This window comes from Pollicipes pollicipes, unplaced genomic scaffold (genome assembly GCF_011947565.3).
Source record: "Pollicipes pollicipes isolate AB1234 unplaced genomic scaffold, Ppol_2.1 Scaffold_4219;HRSCAF=4965_pilon_pilon_pilon, whole genome shotgun sequence".
Taxonomy (NCBI): domain Eukaryota; kingdom Metazoa; phylum Arthropoda; class Thecostraca; order Pollicipedomorpha; family Pollicipedidae; genus Pollicipes; species Pollicipes pollicipes.
The window spans coordinates 8,588,689-8,612,935 of record NW_023596448.1 but is presented as its reverse complement, the minus strand read 5'-3'; the positions used below and the strand labels follow the sequence as shown (position 1 = coordinate 8,612,935).

At 46.2% G+C, this 24,247-nt stretch overlaps 2 protein-coding genes across 2 annotated transcripts; both read left to right on the top strand.

Annotated features, from left to right (window-relative positions):
• Window positions 1-9,753: 9,753 nt before the first annotated feature.
• On the top strand, window positions 9,754-11,503 carry LOC119096041 (endocuticle structural glycoprotein SgAbd-4-like). Its single transcript, XM_037218902.1, has 3 exons — window positions 9,754-9,789; window positions 10,081-10,307; window positions 10,978-11,503. The coding sequence occupies exons 1-3, from the start codon at window positions 9,781-9,783 to the stop codon at window positions 11,303-11,305; spliced, it is 564 nt and encodes a 187-aa protein (XP_037074797.1). The 5' UTR covers window positions 9,754-9,780; the 3' UTR covers window positions 11,306-11,503.
• Window positions 11,504-18,204: 6,701 nt separating this feature from the next.
• Window positions 18,205-19,543, top strand: LOC119096025 (cuticle protein CP14.6-like; the record flags this gene model as incomplete). Its single annotated transcript, XM_037218890.1, has 2 exons — window positions 18,205-18,335; window positions 19,009-19,543. Coding segments are annotated over 2 exons (477 nt in total), but the record flags the coding sequence as incomplete, so codon positions are not given.
• Between the last annotated feature and the right edge of the window lie 4,704 nt (window positions 19,544-24,247).

Here is a 24,247-nt window from a genome sequence, read left to right as displayed (position 1 = left end):
TGCACACAAAGACATAATCAGACATAGGTGAGGCATGATATAGCCAGGTGTCCAGGTTCTGTGGAGCCTTATGCTTGATGGTTTCAAGTGAGCTCGGTTTTGAATGACGTCTTAAAACTTCTTAAAGAGAAACATGGATTGATATCTCGGTTAGTAAGTATAAGGTAGAAGTCACAGTCACATAACAACAAAAGTCACATAAAATATGGGAAAAACGATTGAAAAATTCCTCCTTATAAAGTGTTTCTTTACACCACACTAAGTCGGCAATTCTAGAACACTGGAATAAACTCATCATTTTAGATTTTTCAGCACACATCACCGTTTGTGCACTGTGCTAGCCTCCGATGAGACCGTACGGTGAGCCCCTAGCCATTGTCCAGCCGCCCTGCCATATCGTGGCTGCCCTCCACTGACCTTGTCCGTGTAAAAGTGTAACGCTGCGGGGATGGTGAGTGTACGCCTCGCCAAATATCAGCTGGCCAGTCGGGCCGGTATATAAGGCCCCGCTGACCGGTGCAGGGCATCACTAGATCCCTGCGCTCCGCAGAACACACACCCTACTCCGAGATGAAGCTGGTGAGTACGTGTTCTAGAACAAGCCATTCCACTGCTGCGTCTTCTGAGAGTAGCACGCAGATAACCTGGCAAGGATATTTGTCCTTTTATAAGACATTTTTGGATACCAGCAGTCAATGCAGCCTAGTGTGTTGAAACAGAACCAAAAGATGGCTTAGCATAGCGTGGTAATTTGGCGCAAATTCCCTTTTCAAACCGAGCAAAACTACCATAAATTCGCGAGTTCCTGTACAACATCACATGTAAAAGTAACTGGTTGCTGCGCGTTCTGAGGACAGATCGTTTTGTTTCAGTTCATCGTTGCTGCCGTCCTGGCCGTTGCTGCCGCTGACAGGCGGCCTGCTCCGGCCTCATACTCTGCCCCTGCTCCGCCCTCGTACTCCGCCCCTGCTCCGCCCTCGTACCCTGCCCCTGCCCAGCCCTCGTACTCTGCCCCTGCTGCCCCCAAGTACGCCCCCAAGGTGATCGAGATCCTGGGCCAGGAGTTCGACCTGCGTGACGACCAGTCTTACGACACCAGGTGAGATGAATAAGCTTTTTTCCCCTCCAGCGTTTTCACAAGTCTTATGACCGTAACTTTAAATAAAGTCATGTAAGGAAGTGCATATTTTATATTTTTCAAAATTCGGCGGAGAGTTGTTCTTGTAAATACTCCTATGCATCGTATGCAACTTTCAGGTTTCTGATCGTTTTCCGCTCTAAATTTAAGCTATTAAAATACGGACTGTGGCTAACACCACCACATTTTTAGTTTGACCAAGGCTTTCAGTTCATTACAAAATAAATGTTGTGCACTCCCAACGTGATGTCTGTTTCCCTAAAAAGCTGTTTTCCATTCAAGCAAAGCCACGCGCCTGCTTAGCCCCGTCCCATTTTCGATGTCACCCACTAGGGAAAGTCCCTGCTGCATTCAGTTTAGGCAACCCAAAAAGTGATAAAGAATAAAGCTGCCGCCCTCCACCCTCACCCCTCAATCTCCAGAAGTGTATGTAAAATGCAACCCTTATCTTAAACTTGCATGTCAATCTAACGCTTGGATTTTGCCAACCGTAGTGCGCTCTGTAAAAACGCTTCCTTATTCCCCAGCTACCAGACGGAGAACGGCATCTACGCCTCCGAGTCGGGCCAGGCCGTGGCCGGCTACGGAGATGAGCAGAGCTACGCCGTCCAGGGCCAGTACAGCTACACCGGCGACGACGGTGTCAGCTACACCGTGTCGTACGTGGCCGACGCCAACGGCTTCCAGCCGCAGGGTGACCACCTGCCGACCCCCGTGCCCACCGAGTACCCGACCCCGGAGGTGCCGGCGACCCAGGCTAGCTACCAGGCGGCCCCTGCCCCCAGGTACCAGCCTGCCCCTGCCCCTAGCTACCAGGCTGCCCCTGCCCCCAGCTACCAGGCTTGCCCCTTGCCCCCAGCTATCAGCCCGCCCCCGCACCCCAGTACCAGGCCCGATACCAGTGATTCTGAGTCAAGTCCTCTCTGTCCATCGTTGGGATAAGAGCAGTGTACACCGACGACGCTTACATGTTTGTCTATTTATTGTGATGTATGAAATGAGTGTTATGTTTGATTGCGTTGCGTGACCGTTTCGTTTCAATACATGTGCATATCCCAAGAAGTACCTCATGTTTGTTGGAGATGAAAGCAGCATGTTGTAGCCTACCGGAGCACGCTATGTAAACTGGCGCTGGCCGCCGGGCTGTCCTGTTTGAGGAGCCCTGGTGTCCAGAGGCTGGAGGATATTTCTCTGCGGGGGGGGGAGGGGGAGGGGGAGAACGGGCAATGCCAGTGGAGAGGAAAGGTGAAAACACTTGCAGTCCCTTGGCGACGGCGGTCTTTTCATGTTCGGGAGTGGGCTCCTGTCATTCGCGTTGGAAATAAACATCCAGTGGTGTACGACCCCAATGCACATGTAAGCATTGTGCTTGAAAATGGCCGATTGCGTTAAGAATTCATGAAATGACCAAGTTGGTTATGAGGTAAAGAAATCGCATGATTGCTGAAATCGGTGGTATGGGTGATTCCAGGTCATACGTTAGGTCAATGTAATTCTTGCGCTGTTTTTTAAGACATATCAAGGCTGTTTCTGAAATGACCCAATACGCAACCAACAAATGCGTACCTTACGAAAGCTATACAATGATAGTTATGAGGTGTCAACCAACAGAACATTCGGCAATCATTCTCACTCTCGAAGAAGGGCGAAATCATACATTAGTTGTCAAATAGCCGTTGTCAATGGTTTCCTGGAAAGTCTTACGCATGTCTTACGCATATTCAGGTAATGAGAGAGGCTTCTGAACTTAAAGTAGTGCATCGAATGATATTCACGCGCAAAACAAAAGTACTCGCAGCACAGCAAGGTTTTCAATGCTTGGCGACTTAAAAGATAGCCTAGAAATGCCCTGGTGGCGAAAAATAATGACATACCCAGAGTTCACGAATTACACTGACGCTGTAGTGCTATCTGTGCATCTTTGGAGGCATTTTTGTGCAACTTAATAGCGAGTTTTACGGGTGATAATATTGTAAATTATGAGGGATATCCAGTCATGGCTTAAATTATATATGTATATATACATATATATATATATATATATATATATATATATATATATATATATGTACATATACATATATATATATATAAGTAAATCAAGATTATGCTATTATGATAATTTATAAATTATGAATGGGCAAACAAAAGCCGAAAACCTACCCCCAGTTTTTCTGATTAGATTTAGGCCACTTTATTTTGATGGTAGCCAGAACCTGCTATTAATTTTGTATAAGTTATTAAAGTTTGTTATTTAAGTGGTATAGTAGTCATGCACAGGCCACCTCGCAGATAATTAAAACTAGTAGTTGTGTGTTGGTCAAATTTACCTGCCTTTCTGTGACCTTGCAGCCAAGAACATTGGGACACCATGCCAAACTTTGGGGGGCTCAACTCAGCATTGGAGGACGGGGGGAAAACGCCCTTGCATAGAATACAAATCAACACCCAGGACGAACATCCTAAAAAGCATGGTACTTCTACAGCACGTGTTCATGCCACAAAGGGGCATGAATGCCTCATAACCAACTCATGCGCACAAGAACATAGAAGTATATTAAAATGGCAGGAAAAGAAAAGTGAAAATGAAGCGTTCCGGCATTGGTCCATCACTGCGTGCCCAACAAGCCTTTTTCTTGACATTGTCAATATCTGTCAGTAGTGCTTCGTGTGTTTCATAGATTGTTTGAGAACTGCGCTAGTCACGTGCAATTTGTCTTAACAATGTCATATATTCGTGCACTGAGCTTTATAAGCTGAACGTGCAATAAATACTTTAAAATTGCATAAGCATTTTCTTTCGGGTTCCTCGTCAGTTCAAAGAGAACATAATTATGCGCTGGGGTAACACACGAAAACATGAATAATAGCTGCGCTGCAACGTGCTAATTTGGCGACAAACAAGGCTTACTTGATGAAATATGACGCGTTCACGCATTACATAGCTATTCCCCATTAGGTGAATGGCATGGAAGCTGGACATAACATAATGGGCTGTGGGTTAATGCGGCTAGAGTATTTGGTAGGAGAAGGTGACATTTACTTTTGATGTTGTTAATCTCTTCAACATTCTTTGGACGTAACTTTTGGTATTAATAATCGTCGAAGCGTCAAAGCTGGACGTAACATCATGGGCTGTGGATTAATGTGGCTAGAGCATTTGGTAGGAGAAGGTGACATTTGCTTTTGATGCTGTTAATCTCTTTAACATTCTGATCTGGGATGATGAAACGGACGACTAGCCATTACCACAATAGTTAATGAGCACGCGGTACGAGCTGTTCCGAAAGTAGCGCACTGAAATATTTCCTGCAATGTCGGCCTTGGGAACAGGTGGCAAATGCTGTTAAAGGGAATGTTCCACATTTGAAGATATTGAGGTAGGCATCGGATATAATGGAAAAAATTTACTGCCAACTATTGGTAAGCTTTCAAGGTTCAAAAACGACGCTAAGTAGCCAAAGTTCAAAATTTGTAAAAATGCGCCCCGTTGCATCATTGTTTGATGGCGTCACGGAATGGTTCTGTAACGACAGCAATACCTGGCAGCAACTGGCAGCCAGACCTAAAGAATGCCTCGAAACACACGAAAGCTAAGGCTAACTGGCCATTGTCGTCGCGGGGGTCAAGTCGAACGGCGGATTAGTGGGTGGTTTGCTTGTGGATTTTTGTTTTTGTCTGGGCGCTGGCTGTAAGAAAAGCTTTGGTGGACTGTTTGACGTACGCAACGTAGCGATCGCCAGCTTTTATGGCAGATTATTAATATCAAAGCACGATATCCTGTACTGCTGCTGTTGCTGCTATGCTCTTGATGACTTTGTAAATACTTTATTGTCGACCCATCGTTGCCTGCAGTGCTGTAGTCATGACATTGATATCATGTGATGTCTTAGCACGGACAGAGCCACCTGGCATATTAGTTAGTTCGCTCAAGAAACGAGAACGAGGTTTTAAACACCTCCTGGGCCAACTTCGACTCTTGGAGGCTTCTGGATCCCACATACGGTCCGGTCATTGCATACCACCACCGACTGTGCTCTTCCTGAGCACCTCAGGGCGCAGAGGCGCTGGGGGAGAAGGAACAAGAGCAACGCCTTCTCCTTGTTTCGCACAGCCCACACGTCAGTGCGCCATACGACTAGATCACACTGCGGGTGGTCCAAGCAGAGGTACGGGCGAGATGCGTCTCCGCCTCCAGCACGAGGTCGCTCCACGCGCCGTCCAAGCACCCCAGGGAACGCTTTCAGTGACGTCTCTAAAATACGTTATATTTTCATTGATGTGGATTGTTCCTGTGGGATTCAGCAATGAATTCCAGCAACGGTGGGAAGGGACGGCGCCACAAATTTTGAGGTCGGTGAGGAGGCAAGAGTTTCCAGGAACATCCTGAAATAAATGGGACCTCTTTACAAAGAAGCCTCCTGAGTGGTGTCGTGCTCAAGGGGACCGGCACGGAGGGGCGTGCCTACTAATCACATTGCTACATCCACCGTATCAAAGTACGTCAATGTCCATAATTCAAAAGATAAAATGGCGTTCTGACATCAACCCACGACATTATTATCCTAAGATCGGGCCTCTTGTTGTAGAGAAGGACATTCTGATGCATACAAGGGCCTTCTAATCCAGAACGGCATGGTTCTGATTCACGAAGAAGCCTCCAAATCCGACTAAGAGGTCTTACCATCCCGTAACAGGGGATCCTGGTTCAGGCCGCGTTCATCTGATGCCCTACAGGGCCCCCGTGGTCCGGAAATAGGGCTTCCTGAATGTAGGGCGTGTTCTGCAACCCAGAACGGGGGTCTATTAGTTGGTAATGGGTGCTTCTCGAGCCAGAAAACGGGCCTCTTGAACATATAATTGGGCCTACAGATCGAGAATATGCGTTAGCTTATTCGTAAATGTAGCCTTATGATGCAGAAAACGGGCCTCGATATAGGAGGGCGTCTTTTGAGCCCCATTTGCTACTCTTCAGCTTAGTTCTGGGGCCTCCTTCAGCTGAACTTCGGTAACCTTCAGGTAGCTGCAATGCCTTTAGTTTGGGAAACAGCGACCTCCCAAAAAGTTCAATGGGCAAAAACTTGAGCAACCGATCATTTGGCATAAATACTTCGATGAACCTTGTCAGATCGCTGAACTATGGCTGGTCAAGGTCAGGCCATGGCTGCCAGCGAGAGCAGTTCCTAAGAAACCGCTCAATGTGATTCGGCAACGAAGTGTTGAGCTAAACCGTACCTGTATGGAATGGTTAATTTGACAGTTAGATTTGGGTTTGTGACTTTTCCATTCAACTTAATTCAGGTTTAACGGAAAGACCGAGTTTAGAACAAAATTGCTTTCCCAGTGAGGAGATTATGTGATGAGATAGTTTTCGATGCTTAGTTCGAATTCCATGCTCGCAGTGACGTCTTAGATTATATGGATTGTATGAAGATCAGAGGGGGTTTGTAGCCTAAAATGACCCCGATCAGTATCTTTGTGAGAAGCATACCTCCTAGCCTTGTTCTTGGCACTAATTGAACTTCATATCTCAAGGTAATCTGGTTGTTTTTGGTCAGCATGACATCCCCAAGGTGAAATAAGTTGATTTACCTGAAATGAACACCAGTGACCATTTGCTTAGAAGAGGACTCTCGGTTCAACATGGTTGCATGAGGAGGCATGACGACGCTTTCAACACGGATCCGGAATGTCACCTTGTTTGACATTATTTGACCCAAAGACCCTATCTCGGTATCTCGGGATTTCAGACACGCCAGTTAACGTATAGAATCACATGCTCTAACAATTTGATATCACCAAGCTGTAGTAATTTTACGAGGTCTCGCTGGTCGAATCGACCCCGCACCACCCACTACGCCCAAGCACGTAATATCCAGCCAGCCACCTGGCCGTGTGTGCCCAAAATTTCGTGGTCGTCCTCACTGCCGAAGCCCACGTGCAGGATGTCCAGCCCCGCTAACGCTGCAATGCAGTGGCTGAACACCCCGAACTCATCCCAGCTAACAGTCTCACGCGAGCGAGAGCAGCAGCCGATCCGCTGAAAGGTCAGATGTTCTTGTGGTCCCTCTTGTGGTTCATCATCGATGTTAATAACGAGAGGCCTGACCAAAGACGTTCTCGTGGGGTTTTATAAAAGAAGTGTTCCGCATTTTTATGGCGTCTTGAACTGAACTAGCCATCTCGAAGGTCACTCGGTGCAATTCACACCCCTGCTCTTCTTGAGACCTAAACCCTTGAGTTTCTGAGCTACGCGCCCACGGAGATGTGCGAACTACTTTGTGCAAGCTATTTCAAGGTTAATGAGGCATCAATGACGCCATAATAACGTCATTGAAATCTTACCATTCCGCTGGCCATGTGGCGTTCGATATCAAGAAAAATCAGTGAGCTGGAATCTCTTTTGAACTAGGATGAGAATGAAAAATTTAATCGCAAAAGACTGTGCGTAAGCGAAAATCATCAAGTCGCAAAAGATGGAACTTATGAGCTAGTGACTGATACTTCATCAAACAAAGACATCTATTTCAAGTTCGCACGGATACAATATCATAAACCTGACAAAACGGTTTTGTTTTTTAACATCTTAGGCCATTAGAGTGAAACAGAATACATTAAAGCAGAGCAATTTCATGACAGTGTAATGAGCATGAAAAATTATTAACACCAATGATTTGATGTTCCACTTTTCACCTCCCTTCCACAGCACTTTTAGCACGAAACAAAGCAAAGGAATACAATAACAAAGTTACAACAGACAATTCCACAAACATAAAACACTCACACAAAAACATTGGGCTCCTACACATCAGCCCATCACCAAGTCCAACACAATAGACATACCTCTGGCTTCTGTTCAGATGGGGTCAGGAAAAACAAGCATGTTGTCACTGTTTCTTACAAAATATCGATGCTTGCTTCCATAAAAGTAGCCTAACTATGCCTAACCTAAAGATGCCTTACTTCATCTCATCCTGTCTAACCTGTTTGTATCACAACAGCAGTTGTGAGTTACTGATTCTTGCACAGCTCCTGTTGCCACTTGCCATGCACTTAACCAACTTAACCTTACTTAGAGTAGCCTATATGTTGAACATCATCTCAGCTCACCTCTCTGTTGATAGCAGCACTTGTGATAGAAACATGATAAAGCTAATTTTTGGCTGGTTTCAACCCGCATTTTTATTCAGTTCATTTGTGCATGCTTGTTGATATCAGACAAAGTTGACAACACACAAAGGAAACACTTTAAATCACTTTGAACAACTTATTCTGATTACCATGGTCAACTTATGTCAAGGGCAATGATGGGTATGGTCCACAGAACAATCTCTCTTCATCAAAAGTCACATTACTTTTAAATGACCACGCCAGTTAAAGATATGCCAAGATACTTAGGACCTTAGGTAACACCAAGGTTAAAACCAACCTGTTTTATTACTCTACGGCTTGCCGTGTGGGAGGGTTTCTGGTGCTTCTTTCGTGTTTATTGACAGCAGGAACCGCATAATACATCTTCCATGGACTTCTTAGAGGTCAGAATAGGTCATTGACCTAAAATAACCGAGGTCAACAGTTTGTTTTAGGAAAATACTGCCAAGCGTGATCTTTGTCGCTTAGTCAATTGCAAAACTGACAGCAATCTTTATGCTTTTGGCTACCTTGACCTTAAAAAGTTCAAACAAGGTCACAGACCTTAAATGGGAGTGTGACCCTGCTTGGAAACGGATATCTAAGTTCTGAGGGCACTTTCGAGACCAACCTGGAATTTGTCCATGTTTGACCTTTCTTGGCACAAAGGTCATGACCTGGGAACCTGAAATTTTGAATTAAGTGAGTTCACGAACAGGTCAACGCACCCTGTAAATTTTGTGTCTCTAGCTTTCTTAGTTCCCGAGATGTCAATGGGGGGGTCAAATTGACCCCCTCCCCCACCCGAGCGAAAGGTATCTAGCTGGCCACCCGGGCGCGTGTTCAGAATCGGCAGGGTATCCTGACTCTGTGAATTGTCTCAAGTTTTTCATAAATCCATTTTGACCCTTGAGGAGCGTCGTAAGTCTCCTGCATGGGAGATCTTAGGGTGTCTAGAATCATCCGATGGGTGTGTTTTCAAGGGTCAAAAAATGACTCCGAAAACTCCAGTGTTGAAGCGAATATATCCACGCGTTGATAAAAAATTATTCTCGCTATGGTGCCCAATGCACGTGAGGGAACTTTTCCAAGATCTTCCATGGCTGTCATGCATGCTTTCCCCGCGTCTTCTACTTATCCAAGCAATGCTACATTTTTTTCCAAATCCCGGGACGACCGCTGTGTTGAGATTCTACCAGCGCACCATTTTGCGCTTGACGTCCGGATAAACACATCATTATAGGTTTGCCAGGATGCATCACCGTCATATGCATTGTCTCAGCCTCAGACTAGACCGTACGGTGAACCTCCAGCCATCGTCCAGCCGCCCTGCCAGATCGTGGCTGCCCTCCACTGACCTTGTCCGTGTAAAAGTGTAACGCTGCGGGGATGGTGAGTGTACGCCTCGCCAAATATCAGCTGGCCAGTCGGAGCGGTATATAAGGACCCGCTCACCGGTGCACTGCATCACTAGATCCCTGCACTCCGCAGAACACACACCCTACTCCGAGATGAAGCTGGTGAGTACGCGTCCTAGTACAAGCCATTCCATCGCTGCGTTTTGTGAGAGCAGTAATCAGATAACCTCACAAGGATATGTGTCCTTTTGTAAGGCATTTCTGGACACCAGGAGTTGGTACATCCTAGTGTCCTGAAAGGGGACCAAAGTATGCCTTGGGACAAGGCGGTAATTTGGCACAAATTCCTTTTCAAACTGACCAAGACTACCATAAATTTGCACATTACTGTAAAGCATCACTTGTAAAAGTAATTAATTCGTTATGTTCTGAGGACAGTTGGTTTTGTTTCAGTTCATCGTTGCTGCTGTCCTGGCCGTTGCTGCCGCTGACAGGCAGCCTGCTCCACCTTCGTACTCTGCCCCTGCTCGGCCCTCGTACTCTGCCCCTGCTCCGCCCTCGTACTCTGCCCCTGCCCAGCCCTCGTACTCTGCCCCTGCTGCCCCCAAGTACGCCCCCAAGGTGATCGAGATCCTGAGTCAGGAGTTCGACCTGCGTGACGACCAGTCTTACGACGCCAGGTGAGATAAATAAGCTCTATCCCACCAACGTCTTCACAATTCTTATCACCTGAAGTTTAAATCAGGTCATGTAAAGAAGTCCATATTTTGAACTTTGGTTTTTCAACCTTCGGCACAGAGTTACTCTCATGAATGCTCGTATGCATCGCATGCAGCTTTCAATTTTCCGAGTGCTTTTCCCCTCTAAATTTAAGCTATTACAAAACGGACTGTTACTAACACCACCACATTTTTAGCTGGACCAAAGCTTTGAGTTCAGCACGAAATAGGTGTCATTTAATCTCAACATGATATCTATTTTGTAAGAAAATATTTTCCATCCAAGCAAAGGCATGCGGCTGTTGGGCTCTATCCCACTTTCGGTGTCACTCATTAGGGAAAGCCACTGCTGCATTCACTTTAGGCTGTCCAAATAGTTCGAAGGGTGAAGCTGCCACCCCCTTCCCCTCAGCTCCAAAAGTGTATGTCAAATGTAACGCCTTATCTTAAACTTGCACATCAAGCCAAAGTGCGTTCAATTAAACCGCGAGATCTTAAAATTGACGAGATGCCTAGCATAACGCAACCGCTGGATATTTAGTGTTTAACTACCTTATTAAAGTTCCTCCAATTTCGCCTGGATTTTTGCCCACCTTAGCGCGTTCTGTAATAATTCTACCCTTTTCACCAGCTACCGGACAGAGAATGGCATCTACGCCTCCGAGTCGGGCCAGGCCGTGGCTGGCTACGGAGATGAGCAGAGCTACGCCGTCCAGGGCCAGTACAGCTACACCGGCGACGACGGTGTCAGCTACACCGTGTCGTATGTGGCCGACGCCAACGGCTTCCAGCCGCAGGGTGACCACCTGCCGACCCCCGTGCCCACCGAGTACCCGACCCCGGAGGTGCCAGCGACCCAGGCCAGCTACCAGGCTGCCCCTGCCCCCAGGTACCAGGCTGCCCCTGCCCCCAGCTATCAGCCCGCCCCCGCACCCCAGTACCAGGCCAGATATCAGTGATTATAAGTCAAGTCCTTTCTGTCCATCGTTGGGATAAGAGCAGTGTACACCGACTACGCTTATATGTTTGTCTATTTATTGTGATGTATGGAATGGGTGTAATATTGCGTTGTATATATTGCGTTGCGTGACCGTTTCGTTTCAATACATGTGCATTTCCCAAGAAGTACCTCATGTTTGTTGGAGATGAAAGCCACATACAGCCTATCGGAGCGCGCCATATGAACGGGCGCTGGCCGCGGGCTGTCCTGTTTGAGGAACCCTGTTGTCCAGAGGCTGGAGTGTATTCCTCTGGAGGGCGGGGGGGGGGGACGGGCAATGACAGTAGAGAGGAAAGGTGGTAGCAATTGCAGTTCCTTGGTGACGGCGCTGTTTTCATGTTCGGGAATGGGCTTTTGTCATTCGCGTTGGATATAAACATCCAGTGGTGTGCGATGTCGATACGCATATGAGCATTGTGTTAACGAAATGACCGATTGTGTTCAGGTTTCATAAAATGACCGAGTTCGTTCTGAATTAAAGAAATCTCATGATTGCTGAATTCGGTGATGGGGCGTTCCAGGTCATACGTTCTGTCCATTTCAATCCTGCGCTATTTCTTAAGGTTTTTTTCTGAAATGACTGAATACATAACCTACACATGCGTACCTTACACAATGTATACAATCACGTTTGTGAGGAGTCGACCAACAGAACCTTCGGCTCTCATTCTCACCCTCAAAAGGGGCGAAACCATGGGTTAGTTGTTAATTAACCGTTGTTAAGGATTATTATTGGGAGGTTTTAGGTATATTCAAGTAATGAGAGAGGTCTAAAGTTAAAGTAGTACACCGAGTGATACTCGCGCGTAAAAGAAAACAGCTCGCAACCCAACAAGGTTTCCCGTGCTCGACGTCTTAAAAGGTAATTTTAAAATGCCCTGATGGAGTCAAATAATTACATACTCAAAATTTATGACCTGCACAGCCGCTGCACTGTTATTTGTGCATCTTTGCACATATTTTCGTGCAGCATAATAGCGAGCATCACGGGTGTCAGTTTTTATAAGTTATAGGGGGGACGGATGCAAACGAATACCAAAAACTTACTGCCAGTTTTTCATTAAGTTTGGCCCATTCTGTTTTGATGTGAGCCAATAGCTGCTTTAAATTATGGTACAACTTATGAAAGTCTGTTATGTAAGGAGCATAGTTATAACGCAGAAGCCACGTGGCAGAAAGATAAAAAATAGCCATTGTGCGTTGGTCAAATTTACCTGCCTTTTTTAGTCTTGTAGCAAAAACCACTGGGACGCCATGCCAAGCTTTTGGGGTTCAACTCAACATTGGAGGACCGGCGTGGGGGGGGTCCTAACATGGAATACAGATCAACATCCGAGACGAGCATCCTGGAGTGCGTGATGCTTCCACAGCTTGTGTTCATGGCATTGATGAGCACGAATGCTTCATGACGAACTCATGTGCACAACGAAATAAAAAGATATGAAGATGGAAGCAAAAGAAAGATGAAAATGAAACGTTTCAGCTTTGGTCGATCACTTTATTCCTGACCAGCTTTTTTCTTCACTTTGTCAATATCTGTCGTCAGTACTTTGTGCGTTTCAGAGAGTGTCAATGAATTGTACTAGTAACGTGCAATGTTTCTTAACAAGGTCCTGTATTCGTAAACTGTCCTTCATAAGCTGAGCGTGCGATAAATCTTTTAAAATCGCATAAGTATTTTCTTTCAGATTCTTCGTCAATTCAAAGGTAAAATAATGATACAATGGGGTAACACATGTAAACATTAATAATGGCTGGGCTGCAACTCGCAAATTTGAGGACACAAACAATTAACTCGTGAAATATGAAGAAGTACATAACTGTTCACCACTCGGTGAATGTCATGTAAGCTGTCATATCAACCTACATGTGCGCGTGGAGTGATCTGAGTTCAAGATGGACGTAACGTTATGGGCTGTGGGTTAATGTGGCTAGAGTATTTGGTAGAAGATGATATTTACTTCAATGTCGTTTATCCTTTCAATATTCTGATTTGGGGGGGGGGGTTCAACAGATGACTCGCCGCTACTATATCACTGAATGTGCACGTGGTGCGACCTGTTCCGGGAACACCTTGTCTACCTTGGGAACGGAAGGCAAATGTTGTTAAAGCGAATGTTTTACATTTGAAAGCAGTGAAGCACACATCAGATTGGGTGCAACAAGTTCGGTTATAACGATAAGTATGCCTTTACGTAGAAAAACACCGTTTTGGACAACATAATTTCTCTGTTCAGTAAATATGGTCCTCGATACGCCATTGTCTATTACGTCATTGTACCTTGCACAACGTTGATTCAGAGCCATTTGACGACCATATACCTGGCAATAATGCTCACGAACGCCAGATATCAACGACTCGACCATCCTAGTTTTCTCGGTCTTGATTGCCGCATGGCTCATCGAACGGCAGGATTTAAATGACCTCGCTATGAGGTCATGAATGCCAGGGTAAACTCGAAATACTGTCCCCAGTTTCACGGGCGTGTAGCTCAGAAACTAGACGAATTTAGGTTTTGAGAAGGGCAAGGCTGTGAACTGCACCAAAAGGTCGTCCAGATGGCTACTTCAGTTAAAAACCCCATTCAAATGTAGAACACTCCCTTTAAAAAGGGTAGGTCTGTGAACAGAGCATGGCTGCGAACTGCACTAAATGATAAAAATGGCTAGTTCAGTTCAAAACCCGATACAAATGTGGAACATTCGCTTTAACGGCTGGGCTGCTGCTGTTGATCTTTGGATGGCTATGCAACGGCATGGCAGTCCGGAAGACCCTGGTCACTGTGCTGTACCGGCTTTGTGGTTTAGTTACAATTCAAAGACCAGGAGGTCAACTGGCGGAGTGCATGATGTTGCCGCCGTCAGCCCAGTCCACTTCCATGAGCAAGGATTAGTGCCTTCGGCTAATGCGATATGGCGTCCCCCCGTTAAAATGCATGCAAACTGCTCACCTCGCACCCGAGTATGCAACTGCCTCATCCACGTTTGTTTCAGCTGTAATTGTAGTCTATGAACGACGTAGATTGAAAAACGTCTTGAAGAGTGACCGAAGGCGATTTCATACCGCCGTCAACGTCTCGTTGTGTTGTCAGGCCCGCAAAGGTAGTCCCGGGCTTGGTCCTGGATGGAGGTCCCGGACTCGATACTGAATGGCGAAGCCAATAACTCCTTCCTTCGAGCGTGGGTCCTAAGCAGATGCCACTTCTGGCAAAACCATTTTCAGTTGGATCGGCATTCCATTGATGAATCAGCGTTTGCAGTGGTGATTGCAGAACGGTTACAAGTGCAGACGGAACCCGTTGAACTGTTGCAGAAATGGCACATTCTGCAGGCCTCGGGGTGGCTGTGTCGACATGGTGTGTACGTATCCATTGAGCAGCAGTACTAACCAGAGCTCAACAGGCCTGCGCCTGTTGCTCAGAGTTCCCAGTGCTACGCCGAACAAGGGTCTTCCCAATTAAACAGACTGGTTGATAATCATTGGCATTAGCATTGGCACTCATTGGCAATTAAACAGACAGATTAATCATTCGACATCACCAGCTTCGTGCAGACCACAGGAGACCTAAAATAGTATAGCTGAACACATAACAACTAGCCTGGATTGACCAGTTCGGATCGCCAATAAAAGATCAAAGTGTCGTGCCGAGGCCTGGCTAGCGTCAGTCCAGATCCATTATCCGCACTCTAAGCGAGGGCAGAGCCACCTGGTATATTAGTTCGCTCACGAAAGGAGAACGAGACTTTGAACAGCTCCTGGGCCCTCTCTAAGATTGTTGGAGGTTTCCAGGATCCCACATACGGTCTGTTCATTGTATACCACCACTTACTGTGTTTTCGCTGAGCACCTCAGGGCGAAGAGGCACTGGGGAAGAAGGAACAGGAGCAACGCTTCTCCTCTTCTCGTACAGCGCACATGGCAGTGCCCTCCACAACTAGACCATATTGCGGTTTGTCCAAGCAAAGGCGCGGCCGAGATGTATCTCCGTCTCCAGCACGACGTCGCTCCACGTGCCGTCCAAGCACCCCCGGGAACGCTTTCAGTGATCTCTCTGAAACACATCACGTTTCTGGTGTACCCACGATTAATGTGGATTGTTGATGTGTGACCCAGCTAATGACGTCCAGTGACGTCTCTGTGGGCCAGGGCGACGTCACGGATTTTGAGTTCGGAGAGGGGACAATAGCTTCCAGGAACGCCCTGAAATATATGGGACTTCTTCACAGGCAGGCCTCTTGGGAGGCGTCGTATTGCATTGTATGGATTGTCTCAAGATAAGAGGAGATTTATAACCTAAAATAAACCCAATCAGCCTCATTTTGTCAGGACCATACCTCCTAGCCTAATTCTTGACACTAATTTGATTTCAAAATTCAAAACAATCTGATTGGGTTTGGGTCACCATAGCATCCTGAAGGCGAAATAAGTGCATTTAACTTAAATAAACCATTTGCTTAGAGGAGGAACCCCGGTTCAAGATGGTTGCATGAGGAGGCATAACGGTGCTTTCAACGCGGATCCGGAATTTGACTTTGTTTGACATTTTTGTCACAAAGGCCCTCAACTAAGCATACTAGAATTTCAGACATGTGACTTTACGTATAGAGTTACCTACTCTGATAATTGGATATCACTAAGCTCTAGTAATTTCACGAGGTCTCGCTGGTCGAATCGGCCCCGCACCACCCACTCCATCCGAGTGCGTGATATTCAGCCAGCCACCCGGACGTGTGTGCCTAAAATTTCGTGGTCGCTTTCACTGCCGAAACCCACGTTCAGCACGTCCAGCGTCGCTGGTGCTGCCGTGCAGTGGTTCAACACTCCGAACCCCGCCCAGCTGACGGCCTCACATGAGCCAGCACAGCGGCCGATCCGTTGAAAGGTCAGTTTTTTTGTACCTCTTGTGATTCATCATCGATGTCAATAACGACATGCACGACCAAAGACGTCCTCATCGGGTTTTAAAATAAGTGTTCCACATTCGTATGGGGTTTTTAATTGAAATAACCATCTTGAAGATCACTCGGTGCAATTCACATTCCTGCTCTTCTTGAGACCTAAACCCCTAAGTTTCTGAGCTAAGGGCCCACGAAGATGTGCAGACTACTTAGTGCAGACTATTTCAAGGTTACTCAGGCATCGATGAAGCCGTAATAACGTCATTGAAATCCTTCCATTTTCCCGGCCATGTGGCGTTCAATGTCACGAAAAATATTGTCCAGTCGTTCATATCCGGCGTTCGTGGGCACGTTTTCTGGATTTAACGTCGGTCTATTGGCTCTCAACCAATGCTGTGTAAGCTATGCCAGATTTTAAAACAAATCACGTTTTGTGGTAAATGACGCAAGCAAGAAGCCGTCCTTCGTAGCAGTCACGGAGCGAAGACCTGTATTGGAATAACTTAAGAGTAGTGTCATAACCGAGCATATAAATGCAAGTAAGCAACTTTAATTCACGGAGAAAATAGGCAAGAACACCACGAAAAAGGAACAAAACACGAGCACTTAACGATGTTTTGTTAAGCACACATCACTGCCGTGGGCTATCTCTCGAAAGATTGCAAGGCTTCAGGTGAGTGCTGTCATAAAAGAGGTCCATGACGCAATCAAACAGTGACGCATCGAAGGACGCGTTTACTAAATGCAAAAATTTGATTGTCGAGAGAAGCCTTTTCCAGTTCAAAGTTTACTAATAATTAGAGGTAAGCTTGTTTCATCATATCTGATCCTTGTTTCAACACCTCCAAATGTGCAACATTTTCTTAATGGGTTTCGAAGCGACACCTCTTTAAGTGTCGGTACGGGTTATCACAACTCTTAGAACAGTCTCACGTTTTTCGTAACTTCATTTTAACCATTGAGGAGCGCAGTCAGTCTCTTGCATGGGAGTTTCTGGGGTGTCATGTGACCATCAGACGGATGTCTTTTCAAAGGTTAAAAAATGGCTCTGAAAACCCCAGCGCCAAAGCAGATACAAAACCGCGTCGAGAAAAAGCATCGTCCCTTTGGCACCTACTACACGGGACGGAAATTCTCAAGGATCTTTCACAGCCGTCGTGCATGCTTTCCCCCGTGTCTCCTACTTATCCCAATAATGTTACGTTATTTTCCAAAATCCCGGGACGCCCACCCACCGTGTGGAGATCCCGCCAGCGCACCAATTTGCGCTTGACGTCCGGATAAACACATCATTTTAGGTTTCCCACTATGCATCACCGTTATGTGCACTGTGTTAGACTCCGATGAGACCGTACGGTGAGCCCCTAGCCATTGTCCAGCCGCCCTGCCAGATCGTGGCCGCCCTCCACTGACCTTGTCCGTGTAAAAGCGTAACGCTGCGGGGATGGTGAGTGTACGCCTCGCCAAATATCAGCTGACCAGTCGGACCGGTATATAAGGACCCGCTAACCGGTGCAGGGCATCACTGGATCCCTGCACTTCGCAGGACACACGCCATACTCCAAGATGAAGCTGGTGAGTATGTGTTCTAGAACAAGCCATTCCACTGCTGCGTCCTCTGAGAGTAGCACGCAGATAACCTGACAAGGATATTTGTCCTTTCATAGGGCATTTTTGGATACCAGGAGTTGGTACGTCAGTGTCCCAAAATGGGACCAAAGTATGGCTTAGAACAAGGTGGTAATATGGCGCAATTCCTTTTGAAACTGATCAAAGCCGCCACAAATTTGCGCGTTACTGTAAAGCATCACTTGAAAAGTAATTCATTGCTGCATGTTCTGAGGACAGTTGGTTTTGTTTCAGCTCATCATTGCTGTCGTCCTGGCCGTTGCTGCCGCTGACAGGCGGCCTGCTCCCCCCTCGTACTCTGCCCCTGCTCCGCCCTCGTACTCCGCCCCTGCTCCGCCCTCGTACCCTGCCCCTGCCCAGCCCTCCTACTCTGCCCCCGCTGCCCCCAAGTACGCCCCCAAGGTGATCGAGATCCTGAGCCAGGAGTTTGACCTGCGTGACGACCAGTCCTACGATTCCAGGTAAAATAACTGAGCTCTTTTCCCACCAACGTTTTCACAATTCGTATCACCTTTAGTTTAAAGAATATCAGGGAAAGAAGTGCATATTTGCAGCTAAGTTTTTTCAGAATTTGGCGACGAGTTATTCTCATGAATACCTTTATGCATGTATGCAACTTTCAATTTTCCCATCGTTCTTTCCGCTCCAAATTTAAGCTGTTCCAAGACGGACTGTTGTTATTGCCACCACATTTTTAACTTGACCAAAGCTTCGATTTCAACACGAAATAAATTCTTACTACTCCCAACATGATATCTATTCTTGAAGAAAATATTTTCCATCCAAGCAAAGGCACGCGGCTGTTTGGCTCTGTCCCATTTTCGATGTCACTCCTTAGGGCGAGTCACTGCTGCATTCACCTCAGGCGACCCAACTAGTGACAAAGAGTGAAGCTGCTCCCCCCCCCCTCCAGCTTTAAAAGTGTATGTCAAATGTAACATATTATCTTATACTTGCACCTCAAGCATAGATTAGTTCATAAGATCCGCCTGATCTTAAAATCGGCGAGATACATAGCATAAAATACCCGCTGGATACACATCATATTAAGTGTTTTACTACCAAGTTAGTTCGATTTCGCTTAGATTTTGCCAGCACTAGTGCACTGTGTGATGACACTGCCCTTTTCCCCAGCTACCAGACCGAGAACGGCATCTACGCCTCCGAGTCTGGCCAGGCCGTGGCCGGCTACGGAGATGAGCAGAGCTACGCCGTCCAGGGCCAGTACAGCTACACCGGCCACGACGGTGTCAGCTACACCGTGACGTACGTGGCCGACGCCAACGGCTTCCAGCCACAGGGTGACCACCTGCCGACCCCCGTGCCCACCGAGTACCCGACCCCGGAGGTGCCGGCGACCCAGGCTAGCTACCAGGCGGCCCCTGCCCCCAGCTACCAGGCTGCCCCTGCCCCCAGCTACCAGGCTGCTCCTGCCCCCAGCTATCAGCCCGCACCCAAGTACCAGGCCAGATACCAGTGATACCAGATACCAGATACCAGTGATACCAGATACCGGTCAAGTCCTTGCTGTCCATCGTTGGGATAAGAGCAGTATACACCGACTACGCTTACATGTTTGTCTATTTATTGTGATGTATGAAATGAGTGTTATGTTTGATTGCGTTGCGTGACCGTTTCGTTTCAATACATGTGCATTTCCCAAGAAGTACCTCATGTTTGTTGGAGATCTTGGAGCATGTTATAGCCTACCGGTGCGCGCTATATGGACGGGCGCTGGCCATCGGCCTGTCCTGTTTGGGGAACCCCGGTGTCCAGAGACTGAAGGGTATTTCTCCGGAGGGCGGGGGAGGGAGGGGGAAGGGGTGGACGGACAGTGCCAGTGGAGAGGAAAAGTGATAACACTTGCAATTTTGGTAAATTATGGGGGAAAAACGAAAGCCAAAAACCCACCCCCAGTTTTTCTCAGTACATATAGCCCAGTTTATTTTGATGAAAGCCGAGGTCTGCTTTTAATTTGCTATAAGTTATAAAAGTCTGTTATTTAAAGGGAATGTGTCACATTCGAAGGTATTGGGGTAGGCATCAGATATGATGGGAAATGCTTATTTGTGTTTATTAGTAAGCTTTCGAGATTTAAAAACGACGCTGAGTAGCAAAATTTCAAAGTTTGTAAAAATGCGCCCCATTACGTCGTTGTTTGATGGCGTCATGGAATGGGTTCGTGACGACAGCAAAACCTGGTAGCATCTGGAAGCCAGACCTAAAGATCTCTAAAAAATGCCTCGAAACACACGAAAGCTGACGCCAACCGGCCATTCTCGTCGCGGGGCTGTGTCAGGTGGCGGATTAGTGGGAGAGTTTTTTGTGAATTTATTGTCTTGGTGCTGGCCGTAAGAAAAGCTTTGATGGACTGTTTGACATGCGCAACGTAGCTATCGCCAGCTTTTATGGCAGATTGTTAGCATCAAAGCATGACATGTTGTGCTGCTGCTGTTGCTGCTATGCTGTTGATGATGATTTTGTCAATACTTTATTGTCGACCCATCGTTGCGTCCATTGCTGTGGTCCTGACATTGATATCATGCGATGTGTACAGCAGTTACTGCCCTTATTGTTTGTAACTGGAAATGTGGAGTCATGCAAAAGTTAATAAATTTGTAACGTTGTCTTTATTGTTTGTAACTGGAAATGTGGTGTCAAGCGAAAGTTAATGAATTTGTAACGTTGCCATACATTGATTGTGAAAGCATTGCTATTGCTGTGGTTAACATGGTGAGGTTGGACTACCAAGAATTTGTTTGGCCTAGGATGATTTATGCAATTAATAGTTAACCCTGATTTAACCATTGTGATGCAATGGCATTCTTCCTGTAGACAGTCCTTGTTAAATCAATTTGATTTTTGGCATTGGAATTGGAATTGGCATTGTTAAATCAATTTGTACCAGTCATCCATAACTTATAAGCTGCTGTCTCATAGGATTGACATAGAGTAGTCAACCAAAACGGTACATTCTGCAATGGCACTGGTCAACAGCTACATTGTGGCACTATCTCAGTGCTGTCTGCGGCATGACAAAATGAGCAACGGTATGGTTTTTGTGCTGCAACCCATGCCGCTTTCATAGTGAATTCCAGCATGAAAAGATGGGTCGAGCATGCGCTCTTGTATTGACTTTCCATCTGACATACGATTGATCAAAAACGCATGACACAATATACAAATCACTTTCAGCAAAGCAGACAACCAATAAGTGGCATCACTTGCTCAGACTGCTCCGGTAATCCACAAAACGCAGGTGAGAAACATGCAAACACATCTTCCACTTCCACAGTCATGCAACACGCTGCAGCCATCAGGCTGCATCACCTGCATCTGCAGAGGCAGGCATCAATGCATCATATTTTATTGGGAGTCAGTAGGCTGAAGAATACAAAAACAATGTTCTCTCTCAGAAGTGCAACTATCGTATGCACACTCCCCATCACATCAAGATCAATACAACCCACTGGCACACACCATCAATGATCACAAAAATTTCGAACCCCGATTCACACTATTTTGTCAACTGAGTGTGATCTGACATTTGCACAGCTCGCGGTACTATCAACTTGCAGGTTTTCTCGCAATTTCCGCACAGATCTTCAGTTATAACACCGGTTTTCACAGTGACCTCCCTTCAAAACAAAGTTCCAAATGGGCTTTCATGGTAATGCGGCTCAAGAGGTTCTATTTGTAAAACATAATTTGTGTTCAAGATTCAGATTTGTGGCACCACATGGGTGAAATATTTCCCTAATTTAATAATGCCTTGCTAACCCATACAAATGTGGAACATTTCCTTTAAGTAGTATAGTAGTCATGCAGACGCCACCTCGCAGAAAGAAATCAAAATTGCAGATGTGATGGCCAAATTCACCTATCTTTTTGTAGTCTTGTAGCCAAAAACACAGCCGCCATGCCAAGCTTTTGGGGTTTAACTAAACATTGGAGGATGGGGAGGGTTAGGGTCCTCACATAGAATGCAGTCGGCACGTAAGACGAGCAGCCTGAAGTGCACAAGTGAAGTGAAGGTGCTTCTACAGTACGTGTTCGTGCCACAGAGGAGCATGAATGCTTCATGACCAGCTTTTGTGCACAACAAAAGAAAAGGATGTGAAAATGGTAGGAAAAGAAAGATGAAAATGGAACATTCCTGTTTTGGTCTATCATTGTATGTCTGGCCACTTTTTTTCTTGAACTTGTGAATGTCTGTCATAAGTACTTCGTGTGCTTCATATTTACAGAACTGTGCTAGTTACGTGCAATTCGTCTCAACAGCGTTTTATATTCGTAAACTGTGCTTCATAAACTGGACGTGCAACAAATGCTTTAAAATTGCATAAGCATTTTCATTTGAATTTTTCTTCAATTTAAACGTCAAATAATAATAAAATGGGGTAACGCAAGTCAAGATTAATAATGGCTAGGCTATTACTTGCCAATTGACGACACCAAAGCTTACTTGGTCAAATATGAAGCAATACCAGCTTATATGGCATTCACCACTATGTGAAGGGGACGTAAGCCGTTGCGTCAGCCTACATAAACGTGCGAGAGGATTTTAGTTGAAGCGGGACGTAATGTCATTGGCTGTGAGTTCATGTGGCTAGAACATTTGGTAGAATAAGATGACATTTCCTTTCAATGTTGTTCGTCCGTTCAACATACTGATTTCGGACGGTTCAACAGGTGACTCGCCGTCGCTATAGTAGTTAATGTGCACGTGGTACGACCTGTTACGAAAGTGGCGTGCCGAAATGCTCCCTGTCATGTCTGCCTTGAGAACAAATGGCAAATTTTAAAGGCAATGTTTCACATTTGAAGACATTGAAACACACATCAGATTTGATGAAAGAAGCTCACTTGAAATGATTGGTATACTTTTAAGTAAAAAAGTCTGCTCTAGGTAGCACAATTCCTCTGTTTAGCAGATATACTCCCACATGCCTCTTTGTTTTATCACGTCATTGCAACGTGCACAACATTTATTGAGAGCAGTGTTCCAATATTCGGTCACCAGGGTGGCATGAATGTCGATAGTTTTTCATTCTATTACACCCCGGCCTGTGACTCACTGCCGATCGCCCCTCCGCTTGTTCAAAATCAGCCAATCAACATCGAACCGCACGGCTGTTAAACCAGTATCTATGCGCCTCGGGCTTGACAAATGGACTGAGTAGGTCAGATGGCTGGGTCGGGGTCAAAGGGCAACGGATTAGCGTCGACGAATCGCGTGCGGAGCTGGGTTTAAATGACAGAGTTTATTTTGAGTTAAACAAATTCCACGACTTCGGGAATTGGTCATATGGTGTTACCAGATCATACGGTATCTCCATTTAATTCTTTCACTGTTCTTTTAAGGCACCTCAAAACTGTCTGAGGTGTCAGGATACTGTAACTGCAGCGTCAGAATGCAATCGGCACGAACCCCCAGCCCGCTGCGCACTGTGAGTGCAAGGTCGACATAGGAGACCCCTCATCGTCCTAGGACATGTATATTGCGGGACCCAGCCCTGTCCCGTCTCGGGAAATGGGCCATCAAGCCCACACTGACGCTGACTGGTACTGGTCAGCACTCATTATCTGGCGTGAGACACGCTGGACACGCCAAACCGAAAGCTGGTTTTCCAACCACTGGCTTTGGTCGCCTCTATCGTGCGATACTTTATACAATTATATGGCACACATGGCGTCACGCAGCCTCCCAAGAAAAGGAAAACTATTAAATTTTGGGCCCCTGCCAAGAGAGCCTTGCCAAATATCACAGGATGTGCGTAATTCACACAGCCATGACAACAGGCAGACCTGAACAGATCGTTTACGCCATCAACAATTCAGCACAGCAACAGTATGAGACGCAAGGTGTCATTCAACATGCATTACCAAGAATACGTGCTAAGATAGGCCGCCACCGCTTGTGATACGGAGCAGTGCAGGAGCACGATTAGCTGTGATTTAATGTAAACTTGCTGTCTTTTAAGGTGGCGTCAAATATTCATAATGACATGAAGGCACTCAAGCTCCACCTGGTTCAAAACGGCGTCCCAACGAACCGCGTGGGCTGTGAATCCCCTGTAAAGTATGCTGATTCACACTAACATATTTGGATCCAAAGTCTGCTGGTTTCCGGTAGCCTAGCTGTATTGCATCAAGATGCATCGAATGGTCGTTATTCGCGGAAGTTAAATGAATTATGCCAAAAATAAACAGTGGTATAGCCCAACTTCTTGTTGAAATCAAGGAAAAATTGTCGGTTAGAGCTCAGCTGTTCTGGAGCATAACAATTGCTTTAAAAGTGAGTGCTCCACATTTCTATCAGGTTTTGAACTGAAAGAGACATTTTGAAGATCATGTGGTATGGTTCACAGTC